Source organism: Trematomus bernacchii, unplaced genomic scaffold (genome assembly GCF_902827165.1).
Source record: "Trematomus bernacchii unplaced genomic scaffold, fTreBer1.1, whole genome shotgun sequence".
Lineage (NCBI taxonomy): Eukaryota > Metazoa > Chordata > Actinopteri > Perciformes > Nototheniidae > Trematomus > Trematomus bernacchii.
In genome coordinates this window covers 2,166,671-2,188,076 of record NW_022987705.1, presented here as the reverse complement: position 1 = coordinate 2,188,076, position 21,406 = coordinate 2,166,671, and the positions used below count along the sequence as shown (strand labels likewise).

At 40.7% G+C, this 21,406-nt stretch overlaps 1 protein-coding gene across 1 annotated transcript in view; it reads left to right on the top strand.

Moving 5' to 3' along the window:
• LOC117490562 (protocadherin Fat 3) overlaps positions 1–21,406 on the top strand; it is a 62,349-nt gene that overhangs the window by 20,781 nt on the left and 20,162 nt on the right. Inside the window, exons 9-35 of the mRNA XM_034140328.1 lie at positions 696–767; positions 2,210–2,346; positions 3,284–3,559; positions 3,760–3,970; positions 4,132–4,346; positions 4,786–4,944; positions 5,070–5,191; positions 5,276–5,458; positions 5,565–5,679; positions 5,767–6,048; positions 6,502–6,852; positions 7,155–7,328; positions 7,449–7,979; positions 8,809–9,173; positions 9,477–9,630; positions 10,192–10,299; positions 10,805–10,988; positions 11,309–11,529; positions 12,604–13,056; positions 13,380–13,514; positions 13,602–13,995; positions 15,021–15,217; positions 16,877–17,030; positions 17,135–17,368; positions 17,648–17,826; positions 19,976–20,189; positions 20,723–20,937. Coding sequence (XP_033996219.1) covers positions 696–767; positions 2,210–2,346; positions 3,284–3,559; positions 3,760–3,970; positions 4,132–4,346; positions 4,786–4,944; positions 5,070–5,191; positions 5,276–5,458; positions 5,565–5,679; positions 5,767–6,048; positions 6,502–6,852; positions 7,155–7,328; positions 7,449–7,979; positions 8,809–9,173; positions 9,477–9,630; positions 10,192–10,299; positions 10,805–10,988; positions 11,309–11,529; positions 12,604–13,056; positions 13,380–13,514; positions 13,602–13,995; positions 15,021–15,217; positions 16,877–17,030; positions 17,135–17,368; positions 17,648–17,826; positions 19,976–20,189; positions 20,723–20,937 — 6,035 coding nt within the window. The remainder of the gene's footprint in view (positions 1–695; positions 768–2,209; positions 2,347–3,283; positions 3,560–3,759; positions 3,971–4,131; positions 4,347–4,785; positions 4,945–5,069; positions 5,192–5,275; positions 5,459–5,564; positions 5,680–5,766; positions 6,049–6,501; positions 6,853–7,154; positions 7,329–7,448; positions 7,980–8,808; positions 9,174–9,476; positions 9,631–10,191; positions 10,300–10,804; positions 10,989–11,308; positions 11,530–12,603; positions 13,057–13,379; positions 13,515–13,601; positions 13,996–15,020; positions 15,218–16,876; positions 17,031–17,134; positions 17,369–17,647; positions 17,827–19,975; positions 20,190–20,722; positions 20,938–21,406) is intronic.

Genomic DNA, 21,406 nt, shown 5'->3' with positions numbered 1-21,406 from the left:
TGTACACAGGTAAAAGTGAATTGTCTAAATAAAAAATGTCTTCAAATGTATTTTGCCAAAAGCACACTGGCAAACAAATTACAATACAATAAAGGTTCCTGTTGTTTATTTTGCTTTTTTTTTTTTAAATAACTGGTTTTATATCCATCTGCCTGTTGAAAAATGGGAAGCTTGCCCCTTGATTCAGAATTGTTTAAGTATCTGTAAAAAGCTGATTATTGATTGCTACCCTGATTAAATAATTCAAACAGAGCTTGAATGTTCATTTAGGAATTAATACAAAACTAGTTGATGAGTTGATTATTCGTCTTTATGCACGCATAAAAGAAACAGAAAATGAGAAGAACATGATGAACATGAACATTTTTCATTACTTTTCCACTATTACTGTTAATGTCAGTGAAGTAATTGTGCAGCTCATTAATATTTCGCTTTTTTCTTTTTCAAAAAGTTAACGCATAGTTATATTATTTTTTCTCTGACCTTGAATATCATCCCTGAATGAATCACATTCCCGCCACTGCGCACAAGTATTGAGTCCTCTTGCAGTATTTAATGACGCACAGAAATGTGCGTCATTAAAGAGGTTGACTTTTCAGAGTGCTGTAGATGAGGCAAACCTTTGATCACAACGACATCCTTGATTTCCTAAATTCAACTAACCTCTTTTTTCTTTCTCTTTCTCTCTTGTTAAGGCGGACGTCTTGCCAGAGAAACTTTCTACATTCCTCAAAATGCCTGTGGAAGAAACTGCTCACTTGAAACAGGTCTGGTCAAAGCATATTTTGCCAAATGATTTTCCTAAATTGCCCCAGGTCTGAAGAAAAGTAGAAAATTCAGGAAATGCAGCAAACAGTGCCAGGGCTGTGTTTAGCCAAAGGCCGTATTGATTGATCTGTGTTTGAAAAAGCACTCCACACGTAGTAGTAGTTTGTTATTCTGGTCCAGGCAGCATAGGTTCAAATCATTAGTTTAGCCACTGTGCTTTTCCACTCTTGTGTGACACATTCAGCCTCTTACTGTAGCATTCTTACATCCGAGAGCCTTTTTCTAAATGGAAATACATTTGAAATAATGACCTTTACCACTTAAGTTACAATATAAGTCATCCTGAGGATTTTGTGTGCAGTTACAGACAACCCCAGGAAGCTCTGTTACAAAAGAGGGAAACTGTATGGTACTCTGTGTCAACAATGTTATTGCATAAGTTCTCTCACCTTTACCAAATTTCATTTTCAGTACGTATGTATTGTGTTGTGTGGTGTGATTAAACTGTGTCATAGTCATAGCCTAACTATACACTCTTAAAGGCTGGCAGATTATGTAATAAGAACAAAACAGGGACCCACTCAAGATAAATGTTGTTTATCTCACTGTTAGCAAATCAAGCTGTTCAAGACTAAAAGTACGTCAGTCGTTGAAACAGTTTGTCAAAATTAAAAACATTTGCTGCTACTACACTTTGTTTTTTCTAGACTGTAAAACAGTATTAACAGTTTAGGTGTTTAGATCAGTGTATGTTTGGAAAATATGCTACCAAAAATAGTCAAACTAAGTCTGAAGACCCCCTAGAGGCAACTCTAACATACAGAAGGGAAACAGCACACTTCTTTTTATTTAGAGACCACAGACTGTGACTTCGTTTTTTTTAATGCTGGGTGATCACAGTGTAATATTGACCAACCTAACCTGAATTAAAAAGCGAATCCCAGCGGTTTGGTGCGACTCAACATGCTTCAGTGCTCCTGTGAAAAATGGCCAATCAGTATTCATATGCTGAAGAGAGCTCAGCTCCCAGATATCTCTGGAGAGAAGCTGGAATGAGACGAAGGATGGCACTGAATACCGAACACATATCAATCCTCTCCCTCGTCCTAATCAAACATTAAGCCTCTAAACTGTACTCGCCGCCCGTGGAAAGACCCGGCTGCAGGTTTTTGATCCCTGAGATGGGTTGTGTTTTGGAGTGATAAGACAGATGTTTGTGTGGCTGTTAACAGCTCTCTGGCTGCCAAGTGGGTTCGATGCTACATTGCATTGCTTTTCAGTTCATTTTATTTCACAGACCCTACAGCTCCAGACGCAGGAACCTGGCCAAAACAATTACACAGTAATAACTTAGAGCACCTGAGTTTAGCACGCTCCCTGAATACTAAATGACTGAAACTCTGTGTGTGATATATGTGTATGTATTTGTGTGTGATTCCAGGGAGCTTTGACATGCAGTATGACCTTCAGGTGGGGGTGGGAACTCTAGTTGTGGCCAAGCCCCTGGATGCAGAGGTGCAGTCTGTGTACAACATGACTATTCAAGTGACAGATGGGACCAACTTTGCCACAGCTCAGGTGAGCACACTTGATGATTTGTTATGCACTGGCACTGCCTCTTACACACTCCAGACCCACATCAAATTAAATTATTGTTACCTCTTCCTCGGGGAGCTGTATACTCTCAGCATCTCTCCCTCCTACGCTTGCACTCCCTTCCCCTGAAATGATCTCTCACTGACTATGAAATGTGGTTTTGTCTTTGACATTTCCTCCTGCTGTCTTGGCTGGACTACTCGTTCTGCCTCGTAAGGGAAATCCTTGATATCAGTGGATTAATGGGATTAGACTGTGCAAATAAAGGTCATGTGCCAAAGTTACATTCTTTATTGAAAACACCCTGTCCAATTTGTAAAAGATACCTAAGGCTTTGACTAAGGAGATTTAGTGTGAATAGAGCTGGTATTTCGAACTTGCAAATGAAAAATGAATGTGATAACCCGACACCTCGACGGTATCAAATATTATCAGTATTATCAACATGGCTCTTATCTATAAAAAAAATATACTGAGCACTCTCATTGCTGTCGTGGATCCGAAACCTTAAACACTCAAGACACAACCAAATATAACGAAATAGAAACACAGACACACTGCTGATTGAAGGAATTATTATATTGTTGTACAACAGTATAAGAGCCAGAATACTTGCGTCAAGTCCGCTAAGAGTATAGATGTCTGTCTAAAGAATAACAGAATCTCACAGGTTTTATACACTTCTTTTTAGTTTACACAGCCCTACAACTTTTGACCTTTTACAATCACATGTTACAAGATCCTATGCTCAATAACACACTGCAGACAGACATGTGCACATTCATGGTACAAAGTCTCTTTAGATAAACTAAAGGATGAAACTCACGAGCATGACTTAGAACACATGATCATATAATATAGATTATTTCAACATTACTTATCTGAATTACTTTTCTCCCTCTGTCTCTTTGTCATTCAGGTGTTTATCCGAATATTGGACAGCAACGACAACCCTCCGGTCTTCTCCCAGCCAGCCTATGATGTCAGTGTCTCAGAGGACGCACCAGTAGACATGGAGCTGCTGCGGGTCAGAGCCTCGGACATGGACGAGCGTGCCCGTTTGAGCTTCTCCATCTATGGCAGTGCAGACCCAGTCAGTATGAGGCTGTTCAGGGTCAACCCTGGCACCGGGGTGGTCTACACCGCAGACCGGCTGGACTACGAGGCCAGAACACAGCACATCCTCACTATCATGGTGGGAACACAAATATTTGTTTTGGGGTTTGCTTGTTTGGCTGTTACCACTAATCTGTGTGTGTGTGTCGTTACCTGGGCCCTCTTCAAAATGATGCTCCTCTCTGCAAATGTGCCTTCTTTTTTGGCTAATTTCTTTCTTTTCTTTTTTTTTACTGCATCCTAAAATGGTATCCATATTCATCTCTCATTTGACTCCAGGTCAAGGACCAGGAGTTTCCATTTAACCGCGACCTGGCTCGTATCCTGGTGGCAGTGGAGGACTCTAATGATAACATCCCCTATTTCACCAGCACTGTATATGATGCTGTGGCCTATGAGTCATCTCCTATAGGCACTCCTGTCCTACAAGTGACAGCCTTAGACAAAGACAATGGGATTAACGGGAAACTCTCCTATACCTTTGAAGCAGGTTTGATGCTATCTTATTTTAATGTATGTATTTGCTTCTATTTTGTGAAGTGTTTTGACCTGTGATGGGCTTTGTAATGTTGTGTCACAGGAAAACAAATTGGGATTCAAGTCCTGTTTATTTACTAGTAACGATGTCTGTAACCTTTCTGCTGCTTTCAGGGAACACTGCTGGTGTGTTTGGCATTGATAATGCCACAGGAGTTATTTTCATCGCCAGGGACCTGGGCCTCAGCTCTGTGGGATTTTACACCTTAACTGTGCGAGTCACAGACAGTGGATTTCCTCCATTAATGGCCACAGCTTCAGCTCGCATCTCATTGATACTCTCCGACTTTTCGCAACCCAAATTCTCTCTGAATGAGTATCAGGCCGAGGTAAAGAGAAACAGATTGCTGACTGAAAGGATGGGTGCATGGGGGATAAGATTGATCTTTATTGATCCCCATAGGGAAATGCAGGTGTCAAAGCAGCAACAGAACAAGACAGAAACACAGATAGTACACATGGGATTATAAGAATACAAATAAAATAATAAAACATCAAATTAAAATAAACATGTAGCAATAGTATGAATAGAAATATAACAGTTAAACTCTATACAGGTGAATGTACATATATTCAGATATGTATAAAGGTTAAATATACATACATACATACATACATACATACATACATACATACATACATACATACATACATACATAATATATATATATGTAAATGTGCAGGTAGCAGTGTGGTGAAAGTATTGTGTGCATACTGTGCAAATATTATTGATATTATGAACTGATACTGATGTCTCTGATTTTACAGATAATGGAGAACAGCTCCATTGGAACGCATGTGATCACCGTTAATGCGCTCAGCCGCTCAGCCGTCATATATGAAATCTCCAGGGGCAACGACGAGAACTGCTTCTTCATCAACCATCACACGGGTGTAATCACCACACGCAGACCCCTTGACTTTGAGGTTTGTTGACGCTTCTGTTTCATCTGCTGAAGCTCTCAGTGTTGACATGATTGTTTTACAAGGAGTGCACATAACATTTTATTCTATCCCTTTCGACTACTCACTGAATTTATTTGTTTTGACAGCAAACTACATCCTACTTTCTGGTGGTGCATGCCCTGAGCATGGCGGGAGTCGAGGCCAGCACCACCGTCATCGTCCAGGTGGGGGATGTGAATGATAACCCACCAGTCTTCCGGGAAATCAGGTATCAATCACCACATGCCATTTTCCAGATTTGTAAGCATACTTTTTCGCCTTTTGCAGCAGTGTTATCTTTTCACCTCAACAGGTATGTGGGAGTAATCAGTGAGGCTGCTCTAGTCAACACGGTGGTCTTGGGAGAGGATGGGAACCCTCTCGTCATCCAGGCGACCGATAGGGACCGAAACCACAACGCCCTGTTGGTGTTCCAGATCATAGACGACACCGCTCGTATGTTTTTCAGCGTGGACTCTGGGACTGGATCGATCCGGTGTGTGAAATTGTAGAATCCACAAATATTGGGCGTATGATTAACTTTCTTATAAACCAATATGTCTCATGATTTTGTGATTATGTGGATGTTTGTTGAATTTTAGAACGATCTCCAGCCTGGACTATGAGAACTTCTCTGAGTTTGTCTTCCGGGTTCATGTAAGGGACAGTGGTTTTCCTCCATTGAGTGCTGAGAGCCCCGCAGAGGTGATTATAAAGGTAAGGTCCCCTTTCAGTGCTTTAAAAACCTACCTGACTCAATTGTATTTGTTGTATTTTATTTGTGGATATGGTTTTCAATCTTAGGTGATCAACATCAATGACTCACCTCCAAAGTTGTCACAGGACACTTACGAGGCGGTCCTCCTCCTACCGACCTACATAGGAGTCGAGGTCCTCAGGGTAGAGGCTTTGGACCCCGATATGACCTCTGACCCCACCCTGAGCCCTGACAAATCCATCACCCCTCAGCTGGTTTACTCTCTGGTGGACAGCAATGCGGAGTTCTTCTCTGTGGAGCGCTACACTGGTGTTGTGACCGTCGTCAATCAAGACCTCAGTAAAGACCGTTACCGCTTTAATGTGAAGGTAAGTGATTAGCTACACTTGTTCAGCGGACATGACACATAAATATCATTTTTATGTATCCTGTCACCAGCTTAGATTTACAGCGTGTAGTTGGCTTCAACTGGCTTGCATAATAATGATTCCCACAGGGATGGCAGAGCACTGGGTCAGCTGCAAACCTATTGTTATTCAGCGTGTTGCTATGAAACACTTCAGCTAAATGACGCAGGGTGTTATGCCCTGGTAGATTGGTAATAACTAATGTTTTTTCTGTTGTGTTATGTTTTGCTAAGAAGATAAACAATGCTATGCATACATAGTGTCATTGAGTACACGATAAAACCCCAGCATCACATCCTCTGCATTAGCTTATTGGGGGTCAGCTGTCAAATAAACAAAAAATAATGCTTTCCCACTCAGCGCTGAATGCCCATAAAAAGGCACTCATGCTCTTCTGTATGTGTTGGTTTTAAGGTTTGGGATGGGCGTTTCTCCAGCATGGCGTCGGTCACAGTGCTTGTCCGAGAAGCGATAGATAGCGGCCTTCTCTTCACCTTCCCTGTCTACTCCGCCTCCATCCCAGAGAACATACCTGATGTCACTGTGGTCACTGTTGTCAACACAGTCGGCCACCGTCTCAACGAACCGCTGAAGTACACTCTGCTGAACCCCAGCGGACGCTTCATCATTCGGCCAACTTGCGGGGTGGTGCTCACCACTGGAGTGCCTTTTGATCGGGAGGAGAAGGACAGTTACGAACTGGTGGTGGAGGTCCGCAGAGAAGATGAAATAGTGAAGGTGGCCAGGGTGACCGTACAAGTTCAGGTGGGTGTCTCTTTTTTTAACTTTCTTTACACAGAGTCCATTGGATCTTCTTAAAAGCCTCTTAGTCTATCACGTACAATGTGTTGAAGCGCTAGCTAATAGAAGAGCGAGTATCACATAGTTATCTCATTATGTTCCTGAAGATAAAAGCAATCCAATTGAGGTGTTGTGGAGAAACTCCCTTTGGCATGGACTTTGGGAACAGACCGTTTACATGCATAAAAACACATTACACTCTACAAGAAAGGGAAAACCCAAAAAAGAATATTAGAGCCTCTTTAAAATAATGATTCTTTCTGCAGGTGGAGGATGTGAACGACAATGCTCCAGAGTTTGTGAACCTCCCTTACTACGCTGCAGTGCAGGTCGAAGCAGAGCCTGGATCAGCTATTTTCAGAGTGTCCGCCACCGACTTAGACTACGGTCTTAATGGAGAAGTGACATACAGTCTTAAGAAGCAGCACAGGAACTTTCAGGTAACAGCTACAAATTCCTGCTTTAAATGTGTTCTTACGGGGTGCTATATATTTGAAAAAACATTCTAGTACATTCTCATGCTCCTTATGTCATAAAACAACTATTCTTATTGGTTGCAGGTGAACCCACTGACAGGAGAGCTGACGTTAAAGAGGGCCTTTGAGGCTGACCTCTCCAACGCAGAGTACAAGCTGGTCCTTGTGGCCAGTGACGGAGGTTTCCCACTTCTTTCCAGTGAGGTGGAGCTGCCTGTTACCATAGTGAATAAAGCCATGCCGGTGTTTGACAAACCTTTCTATGGTCTCACTGTCAGAGAGGATGTAGCCGTCTCCACCTCTGTCCTGTGTATCAATGCCACCAGCCCTGAAGGCCAGAGCATCATCTTCACCATCACAGACGGAGACCCTTCACTGCAGTTCGACATTGGCTTTGACACAGGAATCATCATCGTGATTTACCTGTTAGACTACGAGAGCACGCAGTACTACCGGCTGACGGTGAAGGCTACAGATACGCTGACCGGGGCAAAGTCTGAGGTCGATGTGGACATCATCGTGCTGGATGTGAACGATAACCCGCCACTGTTTCAGAACACTTCATACTCCTCTGTGATCGCTGAGAACTCCATGATTGGGACAGCCGTGTTACAGGTGTGTGTGTGTGTGTGTGTGTGTTTATTGATTGAGTGAGTCCAGTGTGTACTCATATTAAATAACTGTTAACACTTAGGACTCACTTCAACAGTATTGTGGATGAATATTAGAGTGATTGCTTACTGATTTATTTATGAGATGATAGTGTAATATTTCCCTGTGGGGGCCCTTGACCTTTGGCAAATAATGGACCAGTGATGTTCTCTCACTGAGAAACATGTTGCCTCGAGCTGAATTTAAGACAACAGATTTATGAATATATTGGTATCAAAATAGGTCAATGACCTTGTTTGACTGTAGTATTGATTTTTAGAAAGAATCAGTATCTAACAATATTGTATAGGCTAATACAAATGTTTTTCATTCCTTTAAATACACTTTGGCTTGCTCACTGGTATTCTAGTGTTGTATACTAAAGTATCCATGCTTTGTAAAAGCAGGTTGTGGCTTTTCACTTAAAATATTAAGTTTTCTGCCACCTACTGTACATGCAAAAATGTGCTTCACTCAATAAATATGCATATTCATATGATCTAAAATACTAATAATATAAATGACAATGGTTTCAGAATACAGTATAATTGTCGGTTTCTGTTGATAAATGATTGCGCTTCAACAAAATGTTTATGCTGGACGCTTGACAATGTTTTGATTTAGATTTAAATGCTGGATCTCAATCCAAAACATTATTATACTTTTTTTCATTTGGACTCGGTGTTCAGTGACTTAGTACTGTAACGATTGAGTATGTCAGGGTAAACAAATCAGACCATATTCTGAATAATGCATGAGGCAGTGCAAATGTTTAATCTTTCTCTCCCTGTAGGTGTTTGCTCAGGATCAAGATTCAGAGAAAAACGCCGCGGTGAGTTACCAGATCCTATCTGACATCTACAACAGCACAGACTACTTCCACATTGACAGTAACAGCGGATTGGTATTCACGGCACGCCTGCTCGACTATGAGCTCGTCCAACGCTACAACTTCATTGTCAGGGCGACAGATAGTGGAGACCCTGCCCTCAGCAGTGATGTTAGTGTCACTGTGACTATAACCGATACAAACGACAACCCTCCTAATTTCAGCCAAGCGCTGTACGAGGCCTTTGTCAGCGAGCTGGCTCCCCGGGGGCACTTTGTGACTTGTGTTCAGGCGTCGGATGCCGACATCTGTGATGCTCAGAGACTCAGGTAAAATATGTTTTGTATACCTGTGGGTTTGATGTTTTTCTTCTAAAAGTGATAGTTAGAATGTGTGTGCATTGTTCCCCCCTGAATCCCGTCTAAATGTTTCTGTTCATTATATTCAGAAAAGCACACCTCTTATAGGAAATCTTAGTTTTGTGTTTTGAACGCAATCGTAGTGGTTTGGACTTTTGTTTGTCAGGCAAAAACAACAAAAGTAGGTACTTTGTGTTTCCAGCAGCTTCTGAGCAAAACAACATGAAACAAAGTAAACACCATTGTACTCTTTTTTTCCCAAATTGCTTTCAGGTACACTATTCTCTCCGGGAATGACAAAATGATTTTCATGATGGAGCCAGATACAGGCGTGCTCAGTCTGTCTAACAAGAGGAGACAAGGCATGAAACTCTCTTATCAACTAAATGTGTCCGTGTCAGATGGAGTCTTCACCAACACCGCTCAGGTGAGACAACGTACAATTGACTATTAACTGATTTGCTATTTTTTTAACCTTTGGAGTGTTTCATACCGAGCCAATCCCTTGCTTCAATTTTATCTCAAACATTTGCAGCTGTCTAGTACGACTGATGCCTCATACCATTGGCTGCTGAGTCGCTCTGCAGTTAGAGGTTAATGTGTGTTCGTGTCATATGAGATTTACTGTGAGGATGACCTGCCAACTGTAAAAAAAAACTGTCCTATAGTGGTAATTACAAGTAGGCTCTGATATCCGTTATCTCTGACAGTCTATATGACATGTTGTAGATACAACATGTCACCTCATTCTTTTGCTTCCCCTTCTGACATGATGTGAACACAGCAGACCTCCACAGTAGTTTCTCCCGCTGTTTACAGCTGCATCAATCACCATTAGATCACAGGCCTGATGCTTTTACTGCCGGTGTGCATGTCATATTGATGTGATCACGTTTGACAAATCGGTCAGTAATGATTATTGTGATGGCATCAAAATGAGAATGATATGTAGGGGGATGAGTATTATAAGGATGATTGTGATCTTCAGGTGATTGTACGTGTCCTCGGAGCCAACCTGTACAGCCCAGTGTTCAGCCAGAGGTTCTACCTGGCTGAAGTCCAAGAAAATGCTCCTCCGGGGTCAAAGGTCATTCAAGTAAGTTTGCCTAGTAAGATGGGTTGTTGCTAATGATGATTCAAAATGTGGAAATTATACAAAATCAATGCAAAAAGGAAATTGAATACCGTTAAAATTATCTTGCATTAATTACATTAATGCACACAATGCACAAAAATATGTTATTCCTTCTATTCCATACCATTGCAATGTAAATACTGTTATATTTGACTATATTTTTTAATTATTTTTTATATTTTTCTAGTTCTCTATCTGTGTTTTTAATTCTTGTTTTTATGCACCATGACATCAAGTCAAATTCCTCGCCCGTGTAAACCCACCTGGTAATAAACCTGTTTCTGATTCTGATTGAATAATTCTGAGAATGAGTGAATTTGTATTCCCTTTTGCAATACTTTTCTGCTCACTGCTCACTAAGTTGTCCGTCCATCAGGGCTTTTATTTGGAAGTTCCTACATGGAAGAAGTTGTAGAGCCTTGCAATGACCAATATGACATATATATGTTTTCTGTTTGGTCTCCAGGTCCGTGCAACAGATGAAGACTCCGGGCTGTTTGGCCAGATCAGCTACTCCTTCATCAATGACCTGGGGAAAACTCAGTTCACCATCGATGCAGATGGATTCATATCAACCGCTCAGAAATTAGACAGAGAAAACCCTCTTAACAAGGACATGGTGCTGACCATTATGGCCCTGGATGGTGGAGGTATAATTGTTGACACTAACCAGGCTGTAACACTGATTCCCTGACAAAGGCTATCTTCAAATCAGCCCATGTATATGACGTACACAATAGTCTAAGTTATACCTAAATCTGGCAGACCAAGCATGTAGCTCACATTAATGCACGAGTAGTCACTGTTCTTGCATGATGGATGAGGCATTAGCATTTTTGCATTAAAGATTCATTTCGTTTTGCCATTCGCTATAACCTCAAGTGATTGAAACAGTTTCACAAGGCTAATTATGTCTGTATGAAACACTTGTATGAATCACATAGACATTTATATCGTGTTTCTTTTCCAGGCCGGGCATCGTTTTGCACAGTTCGAGTGGTTCTTGCTGATGAGAATGACAACGCCCCTCGGTTCAGAGCCGTGGAGTACCGCATGAGCATTAAAGCTAATGTTGCTAAAGGTTCTCTGGTCACACAGATCCAAGCCACTGACACTGATGCTGGGTCTAATGGGAGGGTTACCTACTCCCTTTACAGCGAGGCACGCCTTTCACTGGTGGATGTCCTGGAGGTCAGTACATTTGGTTTACAACTTTATAATTTATACTGCTGTACTTCTCACAATATAATAATGCTATTTGCACTTCATAACTTAAAGGTAGGGTAGGTAAGTTTGAGAAACCGGCTCGAGATACACTTTTTGTTATATTCCATGGAATGCTCTTAACATCCCGATAGCAATGAATATCTTAAGTGCTTTGACAAAAAATCCATAAACAAATGTCATCTGTGGAAGCCGTAGTACTGTAAAAAGCACGACCAATCATCTGAGCCGGCCCGGCTAAAATAACTGGATGGCCTACCTGCCTGTCAGCCTTCCATCTGTGCACAAACTTATCTCGTGCCCTAATTGGTCATGTGCGCATTCGTGTGTGTTGGAGGAGGGGCTCTGTAAGGAAGTGGCAGATTTTCTCCAGTTGTGTATTTTCAAATTCTAGCGATCTCGAGCCGGTTTCTCAAACTTACCTACCCTACCTTTAATAGAGCAGCAAACATTTTCTCAGTCTTCTTTAAGAAAAAGAGAACAATTCTACAACAACCAATGTATTTAATGAGAGTTGACCATATTCAAACTCATATATACCATAGATCTTAATTAGGAGATGTTCTCAACAGACACCAGCTCCCCATTTCATTGGATTAACAGCCATCTGGTATCTGTAATTGTACATTTTTACTCATCAAGTTCAAATGATGTTACATTAAGATTGATGCCTCAGTTAGTTTTGCCTGCTCCAAAGGTAAACAAAAGTACAAGCTAAGAGAAAATGAAGAACTATACGAAACGTGAAGTACAAAAGGCTAATTTGATATGGATGAAAATAAAGAAAGTGATAGTGGAATACATATTACTATCTTTATAACTATGATTATTGTTACAGATGTGTATTTTGTAAATTGTGTAATTTTCTTTAATTTCTTTATATTTAATATTTGTTTTATGCATGCTTCTTAGTTAACATTAAGCTGTCTTTGGCTCATTTCTGCTTTAACAAATGTACATTTCCCCTCTGTGGGACGAATGATTCTGATTCTGATTGTATCTAAAGATTTAAAATTCCTTGTGGTTTCTGCCGGAGCCCAGGTGGAGGCGGACAGCGGTTGGATGATGACTAAAAGCACCGTGGACCACCTCCAGGGGACGGTGCTGTCCTTCTTCGTCAAAGCCACAGACTGCGGTTCCCCGGCCAAACACTCGCTGGTGTCAGCCTTCATCCACGTGGTCCCACCAGATGCATTTGTACCCTCCTTCAGCCAGCCTCAGTACTCCTTCACCATCCCAGAGGACACAGCAGCAGGGACAGCTCTGGGGTCTGTGTACATGGTCCCCGGACAGACTGGGAGCTTCTCTGCAGTTGGAGGAGAAACGCTCGACAGCAACCAGGGAGGGACCTTCCTGGTGGAGAGGGACACGGGGCTGATCCGTCTGATCAAGCCACTCGACTATGAGCTCATCAGCATCTTCCGCTTTAAGGTCGCAGCAACAACAAGAAAAGACCTGATCGAGTCCGTCTCCACTGTGGACGTCGAGGTTAAGGTGTGTGATACAGCTAAATAAAGACTGTTGTGATTTCATTATGTGAAAGCGTGACAACATGGACATATCCTATCTTCTCTCCAATGATTCCTCTATTTGAGGGCCTAAAGTTGCTTCATAACATAATTAAACTTTGCACAAAATGAAGACGTGTTGTGGATTATAATTAAAAATGTGGAAATTATACAAAATCAATGCATTAAGGAAATTGAATACCATTCAAATAAGCTTGAATAATTCAGAGAATTAGTGGATTTTAATTCCCTTTTGCAATATTTTTCAGTATAATTGAAACTTTATTTTGAATTTATTTGTATTTGCAGATCCTCGATGTGAATGACAACAAGCCAATGTTTGAGACGAATGCCTATGTTGCCACAGTGATGGAGGGGATGCCAGTAGGGACCAGATTGATACAAGTCCGTGCACTTGATCCAGACTGGGGCTCGAACGGACAGGTCTGTGACAGCCAAGCCAAGTTATCATAAGTTTGCAGTGTTGTAGATGCTTTAGAAGCTTGTTAATACTTGTTTTCTTAATTCCAGGTAACCTACAGCCTTGGACCTCTGATCAACTTCAACTTGGACTTGACAAAGGACGCTCGCACCGTCAGTAGCCCAATCACTATGAGCTCAGTGTTTGCTATTGACAGTAAAACAGGCTGGATCACCACACTGAGTCAGATGGACCACGAGGCCTGCTCCAGCTACAGCTTTGAAGTAGTGGCCTCTGACCTGGGGGAGTCCCAGTCTCTCTCCTCCACCACAGTGGTTACCATCACTGTGTCCGATGTTAACGACAACCCCCCGCAGTTTGAGAGGGAGCTTTACCGGGGGGCAGTAACGGAGAACGACCCCCTCGGTGAGGTAGTAGCTCTTCTAAAAACTAAAGATCAAGACGGCACGGACCAAAACCGCCTCGTCAACTTTTACATAACTGGTGAGGAAATTAAAGAGAATACTAACATAATGGCGGAATAATGTGTTGCAGTAATTGCATTATGTAGTGAGATAAGGTGGTGTTGCATAATAATTAATTTCACTAAGGAGGTTGTTATTATTAAAGGTCACATTTGAATAAATTCCAACTGAAATGTCAAACACGACTGACCTTTTGCTTTTATGAATTTCCTTTTGAGTCTACAATGTACACATTGTACAAAGAAAACCTCTTAATCAAGGCAGAGAGACCCTGTTTTTCCACATTTTCATTTATGAATATATGAAAAGAATGCTTGGTTACATTACATGTCATTTGTTAGACGCTTTTATCCAAAGCGACTTAAATACATTCAGTACTGTGGACAATCCCCACAGGAGCAATTTGGGGTGAAGTGTCTTGCCCAGGGACACAACGACATGCTGACTGCAGTGGGACTCGAACTTGCTACCCCCTGATTCTAAGTCCAGCACTCTACCCACTGAGCCACAGCCGCCCTTATATAATATATAGAGCGCCAACCAGCACAAGGATGGCTCAATGATTCTTTAAAACGACGTGAAGTTGGTATATTGGTTGGGATTCCACACACTCGCACATGACTTTGTGTAGTAACTCTTTTTTATGGGAGTAATAAAAACCCTATACAGACTCGCCGGGAAAACTCTCACCTTGACACTGAGCTTGATAATTTGTATTCACATAAAATTGTCTGATAATATCTAAGGATGATCTATTTTGGCCTTTGTAATGTTATAATAAAAGGTCACGTTTTTTTAACTTTGAAAGGCCATAGCTGTTTCGCCACCACCATGGTTTAGGCCATGATGATAGAGGTTTATTGATTATGCCAAAGGGTACTTGCATCATTTGTGTGGGGGTGTGGATGGGTGGGGAGCTGGTGATTTTTCTTCTTGGGATTGAATGAGACTTCCTGTTTGTTCACAAGTCTGTTACAATGCATCTTTGCCTCTTTCTTTGCTGTGAAGTGACAGCGGTTTAATTCTCATCCGTTTAATCTTCAGGGGGGAACCCGCGGGGCGTGTTTGGCCTGGCTCTCGTTCAGGGAGAGTGGAAGGTTTATGTGAGCGGCCTGCTGGATCGGGAGCAGCAGGACTTGTATCTGCTCAACATCACAGCCAGCGACGGCTTATATGTGGCTCGCACTGCAGTGGAAGTCACCGTCATGGATGCAAATGACAACAGTCCCATCTGCAACCAGGTCAGAATACACACATGTAGATGGGCACAAATTCAAATATGCACAGAAAACAAATAATTCAATGGAATGTAGGACAGTGAAGTATTATTATATAGCTTTTTTTAGAATTCATGGCACTCTAATTGCCTCTGTGCTCTGCTTATGTCCATGCTAACCACATTGCAATTAGTATTGGCTAAAAATAGAAAGAAAACATAAATGTTTCAAAATACTGGCTACAGACAAATTGCTTCGTGCTTAAGGTGAAATTGAACAAATAGTAACAAGTTGAATAACGAATAGTTGATCAATGTCTTATCGTGTCATGCAGAATCTGAGAGCAACAAACATCAACTGCAGCCCCTCTATTTTAAATGCTGTTGAATAATGTTTGCATAATAATATTTATGTATGTGAAAAAGCTACAAGCAGAACAGGATTTGTTAAATATTCTTTGTTTCACCGTCTACTAAAGTACACTCTTAATTTCAATTACTTCAACAGATATATCGATAGTACTCATAATGTACTTCTGGGAATATACTGTAACTTGAGTACTCCACAATTTAATATATTGTAATATTTGAAATGCCCACAGTCAAAAGCTTATGATCTTCCAGTTGCAACAATGACACTAACTTATGATTGACACCAGCAATTCAAAACATTTAACATCAGGTGTTGTGCTAATTTCTGCCACAACTTTAAGATGCAAACTCAAATGAACGTTGTATAAGAGGCCAAAAACTGTGAAAAGGGACAATCGTTGAGCTGTGCAATCTTCTGGAAATACCCTCCTTTAATTTCACATCATTAGTTGAGAAAGTTACATTTTCTCTCCAAACTTACTTATTCTCTTTGAAATCATCCCTCCCTGTGTCCCTCTTCTCCTCTCATATTATTTATGTTCCTTTACAAGTTCGGCCAGGGTAACTACACAGTTTGTTTTATTCTGGCATGATACGGTGACGGCATGACATTTATCAAAATATGTTAAGAGTCACACACTATTCTCTAACTTATCATGGCCTCATGTTTTTTGATTAAAAGTGCCAGTTGTATAATAAGTATTATTGTAGTGCCTGTTGCTCTAATAGTAACAAGAGAAACTAAATCATTTCTACCTCATGTAATGGTAGATGCAGAAGTCAGCCGTAAAAGTAGTAGTAGCAGTAATGCCAATAGAAGTTAATAAACAACCTCCCCTGCTGATATTAGCCATAGTGTTTTGTCATGTTTGATGCAACAAAATAAATAATAGCGATAAGTATAGAGGTAAAAAGAGTAGAAGTAATAGCAGTTGAAAGTGAAGCAGTAGAATTGGCAGTAGATATAGTAGTTTTGCAGTGATACATGTCGATCGACCACACCATCAGGCAATGGACAAATAATTGCATCAAGTGTAAGTTAGAAGTACAGAGAAAAAAAGTATGTAGTTCTTTAAATGTGCTGGTCTGTGTTTGGGGAATTAGTGGGGTCACAAAGTTCATTTCCAGAGGCGACCAAAGTGAATGCAGGGTCAGAAAAGGGCACTTTACTCTGCTGTGCTCGGTTTATCACCAGGGATAATGGAGGCAGTGCTCAATCGTTTTATGTGTTGGACAGATTGTTTTTTTTCAGACACTGTTGTTTCACTTTGTGCTTGTATATCTGTGTGTGTGTTTGTGTTTGTTTTGACAGGCGGTGTACAGTGCCTCTTTCCCTGAGAACATTCCCATTAACAAGGGCATTGTGTCAGTGGGCGCAACAGATGCTGACTCAGGCTCCAGCGCTGAGATCCAATACTCACTGTTTGGCATCGGGGTTGAAGATTTCTACATGGATGCCAACACTGGTACATTCAGTTGCTATATTTTCTAAGCTTTCATAGGAATAACAATATACACAGTATGTCCGAGAATAAGCCTCATTTTTATATCTCTGTTTTTGTGTCCTAAGGTGAGCTGCGCACGGCCACGGTCATGGACAGGGAGATGACGACCACTTATAAACTCATTGCCCAGGCTACTGATGGAGGAGGGCTGTTCTGCCGCTCTGACATTTCTCTCAAAGTGTTGGATGTGAATGACAATGCCCCCTCCTTCTCCTCTCCCCATTACCTGGCTAGCGTTTATGAGAATGCCGCTCCCAAGGCTTTGCTCACCCGGCTGCAAGCCAGCGACCCAGATGAAGGTAAGCTAATAAGATGTTTAATGCTGGACGAGTAAGATGTTAAACAAGGATGATAATGAACAAATAAAGTTACAATTAATGCAGGTTGAAGATACTGTCACTAAGCATTCAAACTGCTGACTCGCACATGAGATTACTTAATTATCTGCAGCTGTTTGATGAAAAGAGACACACACACAATTTGTAAAATAGAAAAGACTACCTTGAACAGGAAGAAAAACATTTTGACATGAATATTAAGTCTTCGCTGTGCATGGATTTATCTCCCATTCTCTCCAGGATTTAACCGTACAGTAGTCTATTCTCTGGTGGATTCAGTCAACGGGTTGTTTTCCATTGAACCCGTATCAGGGATGGTAATTCTGGAGAAGACTCTAGACAGAGAGAGCCAAGACTCCTATCGAGTCCGTGTCCAGGCCACTGATCAAGATGGGCAACAGGGGGCGCTGTCCTCCCAGGTAAGTGATGCCAGTGACACACATTCAATCTCATTGAGTCATTCCCATGCTATGCACGAAGCCTAAGTGCAGGGAAAAACATCTTACAAGCTGTTCAAAATCACAAAATATGACACCTCTGAAACAAGGGCAATAACAGTCCTCACAAAAATTACCAACAAGGTGAAATAAACATGGCAATTAAATGAGATAAAGACTAAATGGAAACTGCTTCTGAGTAATTTACACCAATTATATATATAAAAAAAAAAAGGAATAGATGTGAATATTTATGAAACCATTTTACCATAATTATGCATTTCGATTTTTTACACTAAACATTAAGAGGCACATTAGTAAGTCCACCAGCTGATAATGTGCAATTTGTATTTCTGTCCATACACATGAAAAACAAGAAACCAATGAATAAAAACATGTTGTTTACTGAAGAGATCAGATAAAGAACCTGGTAGATTTAATCAAGATAAATCATCAACTGGTGGAGTGTCTTGGATGGGAAAGTGGGGAAGGTGACAGATACAGACGCAGAGGCAGGCAGAAAATAGGTAAAAAGGGGTTCTTTTAGGACTGCCATAGATGTAACTTTAGATGAACCCCAGACAAAAGTGAGACCAGGTGGGCCTATTTGGACCAACTTTGTAGCAACTGGAATAACAGCTGAGGTAGTAATAGTAGCGAGTAGTAGACGTATTCCCAGGCACTTCTATATAATAGCAGAAAATATAGAAATGCTTAGACATCCCACTTGCAGTGAGTGGAACTGGGATCAAGTGTCTCTCCTCTTTGACTCCATATGTAGCTAACAATATACCGTACCATATGCTGCATGTCAGTGTATGCCAGAATATAGAACAGGGATGAAAATAATGAAGGTCGGATGCAGTTTAGCTTGAAAGCATGTGATTCTGTTATCCATCTTTTTACTTTGACATCTTCCCATTCTTTATACTAGCCACTTCATATTTCTAACACTAAATAGAGTTGACAATCTAAACTAATACCATTATGTAACCAGTTGTAACCTTACACCTTAAAGGACACCTATCATGCTATATTTGAATAATATATTGTGGGGCCATACCTATATATATATATTTTTTTTTTCAAATACCAAACAGATCATGCATTTTAGCCATGCCTCATTTCGCTCTATTTGCTCTCCTCCAGCCCTGTCTTTGCATGAGCTGCAGCTGACCACGCCCCCCTGCAAAGGAGGGGGGCGAGGCACGAGCATCATGTTACCATGCTGTTACCATGCTGTTACCATGCCACGGCAACCGAGAGAGAGTTGGCCATATAGGCGGAGCTCCTTGTTCCTGACGTCAGAGAATTTTCAAATCTGTATCAGTTTTTATCAGATCCGTTGCAGCCCCATTTTTAGAGATTTGGGTATGGAGGAAAAGAGAGAGGGTTGTGTTTTCTGACACTTGGTGAGTTCCCTGACACACCGGGGACACATATTCATGTATAAAAGACGTGCATTTTGCATGATAGGTCCCCTTTAAGGTTATTACTTACATAATGCCTAATGGAGGAAGGTGTGACTGTATGAAATGATGTTCAATTTGATTAAAAGAGGGGTCTGATTTACAACAACCACAACACTTAATGAAACGACATACAAGAAAAACTGAAATAACACAGAAAGGCAAATCAAATCAACAGAAACATTTTCAACGAACCTATCAAACATGTTAGAACAATATTTGTTTTAATAATAAAAAGTAAGAAATAAGAGGGTTATAACATTACATTCTCATATAAAAATAAAGCAATATTTGAAAAGCAGAAACTTTGTTTGCAATATAACCTACCAAAATAAAATAAAATATACATATTATAACAAGGTTTAATGTTTCTGTAACATCACAGCCTTGTTTTAAGTTGTTTTGACCTCCCAGAGAGCAGAAACAAAATGACACATCCAGGGTTACTTTCTATTTAATATTTATCTAGTGACCAAAAAGAAAGTAAGAAAGAATTCAATAGATTCTCTTTGGGGCTTTGGTGGACTAAAACGTCAATGGGTTTCCCCCCCAGTCGCCTCTCTTGTTTGTGGAGCTCTCAGTATCTTTTCTCCCGGTAATATCCTTATCTTGTGCTGAAACTGAACTCTCAGGGCAGTGAAATGAGTTTGTCTCTCCCTCAGGTGGATTTGACCATTTTGGTGCTGGATGTGAATGACAATGCTCCAGTCTTCCAGAGGAGGGACTACGCTGTCACCGTCCCTGAGGATGTTGCCGTGGGAACCGAGGTGCTGAGAGTGATGGCGACGAGTGTGGACATCGGACCGAATGCTGATATCGCCTACACCATCCGGTCAGGCAACGAGCTGAGAAAGTTCAGCATAGACAGAAACCAGGGTGAGCGGAGGTCCTTGTATGTGCTGAATGCAAAACTAAAACTCACTTCAAATAATAATAATGAAGCTTTATTTATATAGCACTTTTCATACAACACATGCAGCTCAAAGTGCTTTACAAAATGACACATCACAAGTTAAAAATGTGTCTAAGTTAATAGACACAAGGCGGTAAAAGGTATAATGATACAAAAAAATTAAATAATGATTTCTCTCCGTGAACATATAGGTACAACAGAAATACAAATAAAAAGATAATAGTAATAAAAATGCCATATTTCTAATAAAGTTTAAACGATTAAAATATTTTAAAAAACTACGTAAAAATAAATATTGCTATTGAAACATGTTAGATTAATAAAATAAGATAAAATCCTTTAGGGCCTATAAAATAAATAAAACAATATAAAGGTAGGTAAATAATAACGACTATTTAAAGTGGGGGGTTGCTAATAAAAAGCTAATCTAAAAAGATGTGTCTTTAGCTGGTCTTAAATTAAATCCTATACATGCCGTACAATGTGTTTATTTTAGGCTCTATTTCTGTGGCTGATGATTTGGACTTTGAGGTGTGTAAGGACTACTACCTCACCGTGGAGGCCTGGGACAGCGGGAACCCTCCTCTCAGCACAGCTACCATGGTAACCATTGAACTGATGGACGTCAACGACAACGTTCCAACCTTCAGTCAGGACATCTACAATGTTCTGGTCAGCGAGGATGCGTCTGTCGGGCAGACAATAACGAGGGTAACATTTGATTTGCTCTCTTATTTTGTACATGTTTTCTATTTATTATCTCGCACCGATGGACTTTGTGTGATATGTGCTGTTTTAAGTAACATAGTTAGTTGTTTTATGGTTGTCTTTGTCTACTTGGCCAGGAACAACAGATGTCAATTAGCAACTAGCTAATTTTGGTGCATTGCTTTTAATTGTGTGACATCTCTGCAAAGAAAGAATGATTACAATAATACACATTGGATCTTAAGTGTTCTGTTTTATCTAGACTCCTGGTACTAGGATGGGTTAAAAGCAGAGAACAAATGTCACTGTGTGTGCTGTGTGCTCTGCATGTGTGACCTTTAAAGAGGGTTTCATCCCTCTGATTCTATTCTATTCTGCTTTATATTGTGTTAACTGAAAATTGGCCCTTCAATAGCGTTTTATTGTTAGAGTTTATAGATTTGTTATCTACTGTATATTTTTCTACATTTAA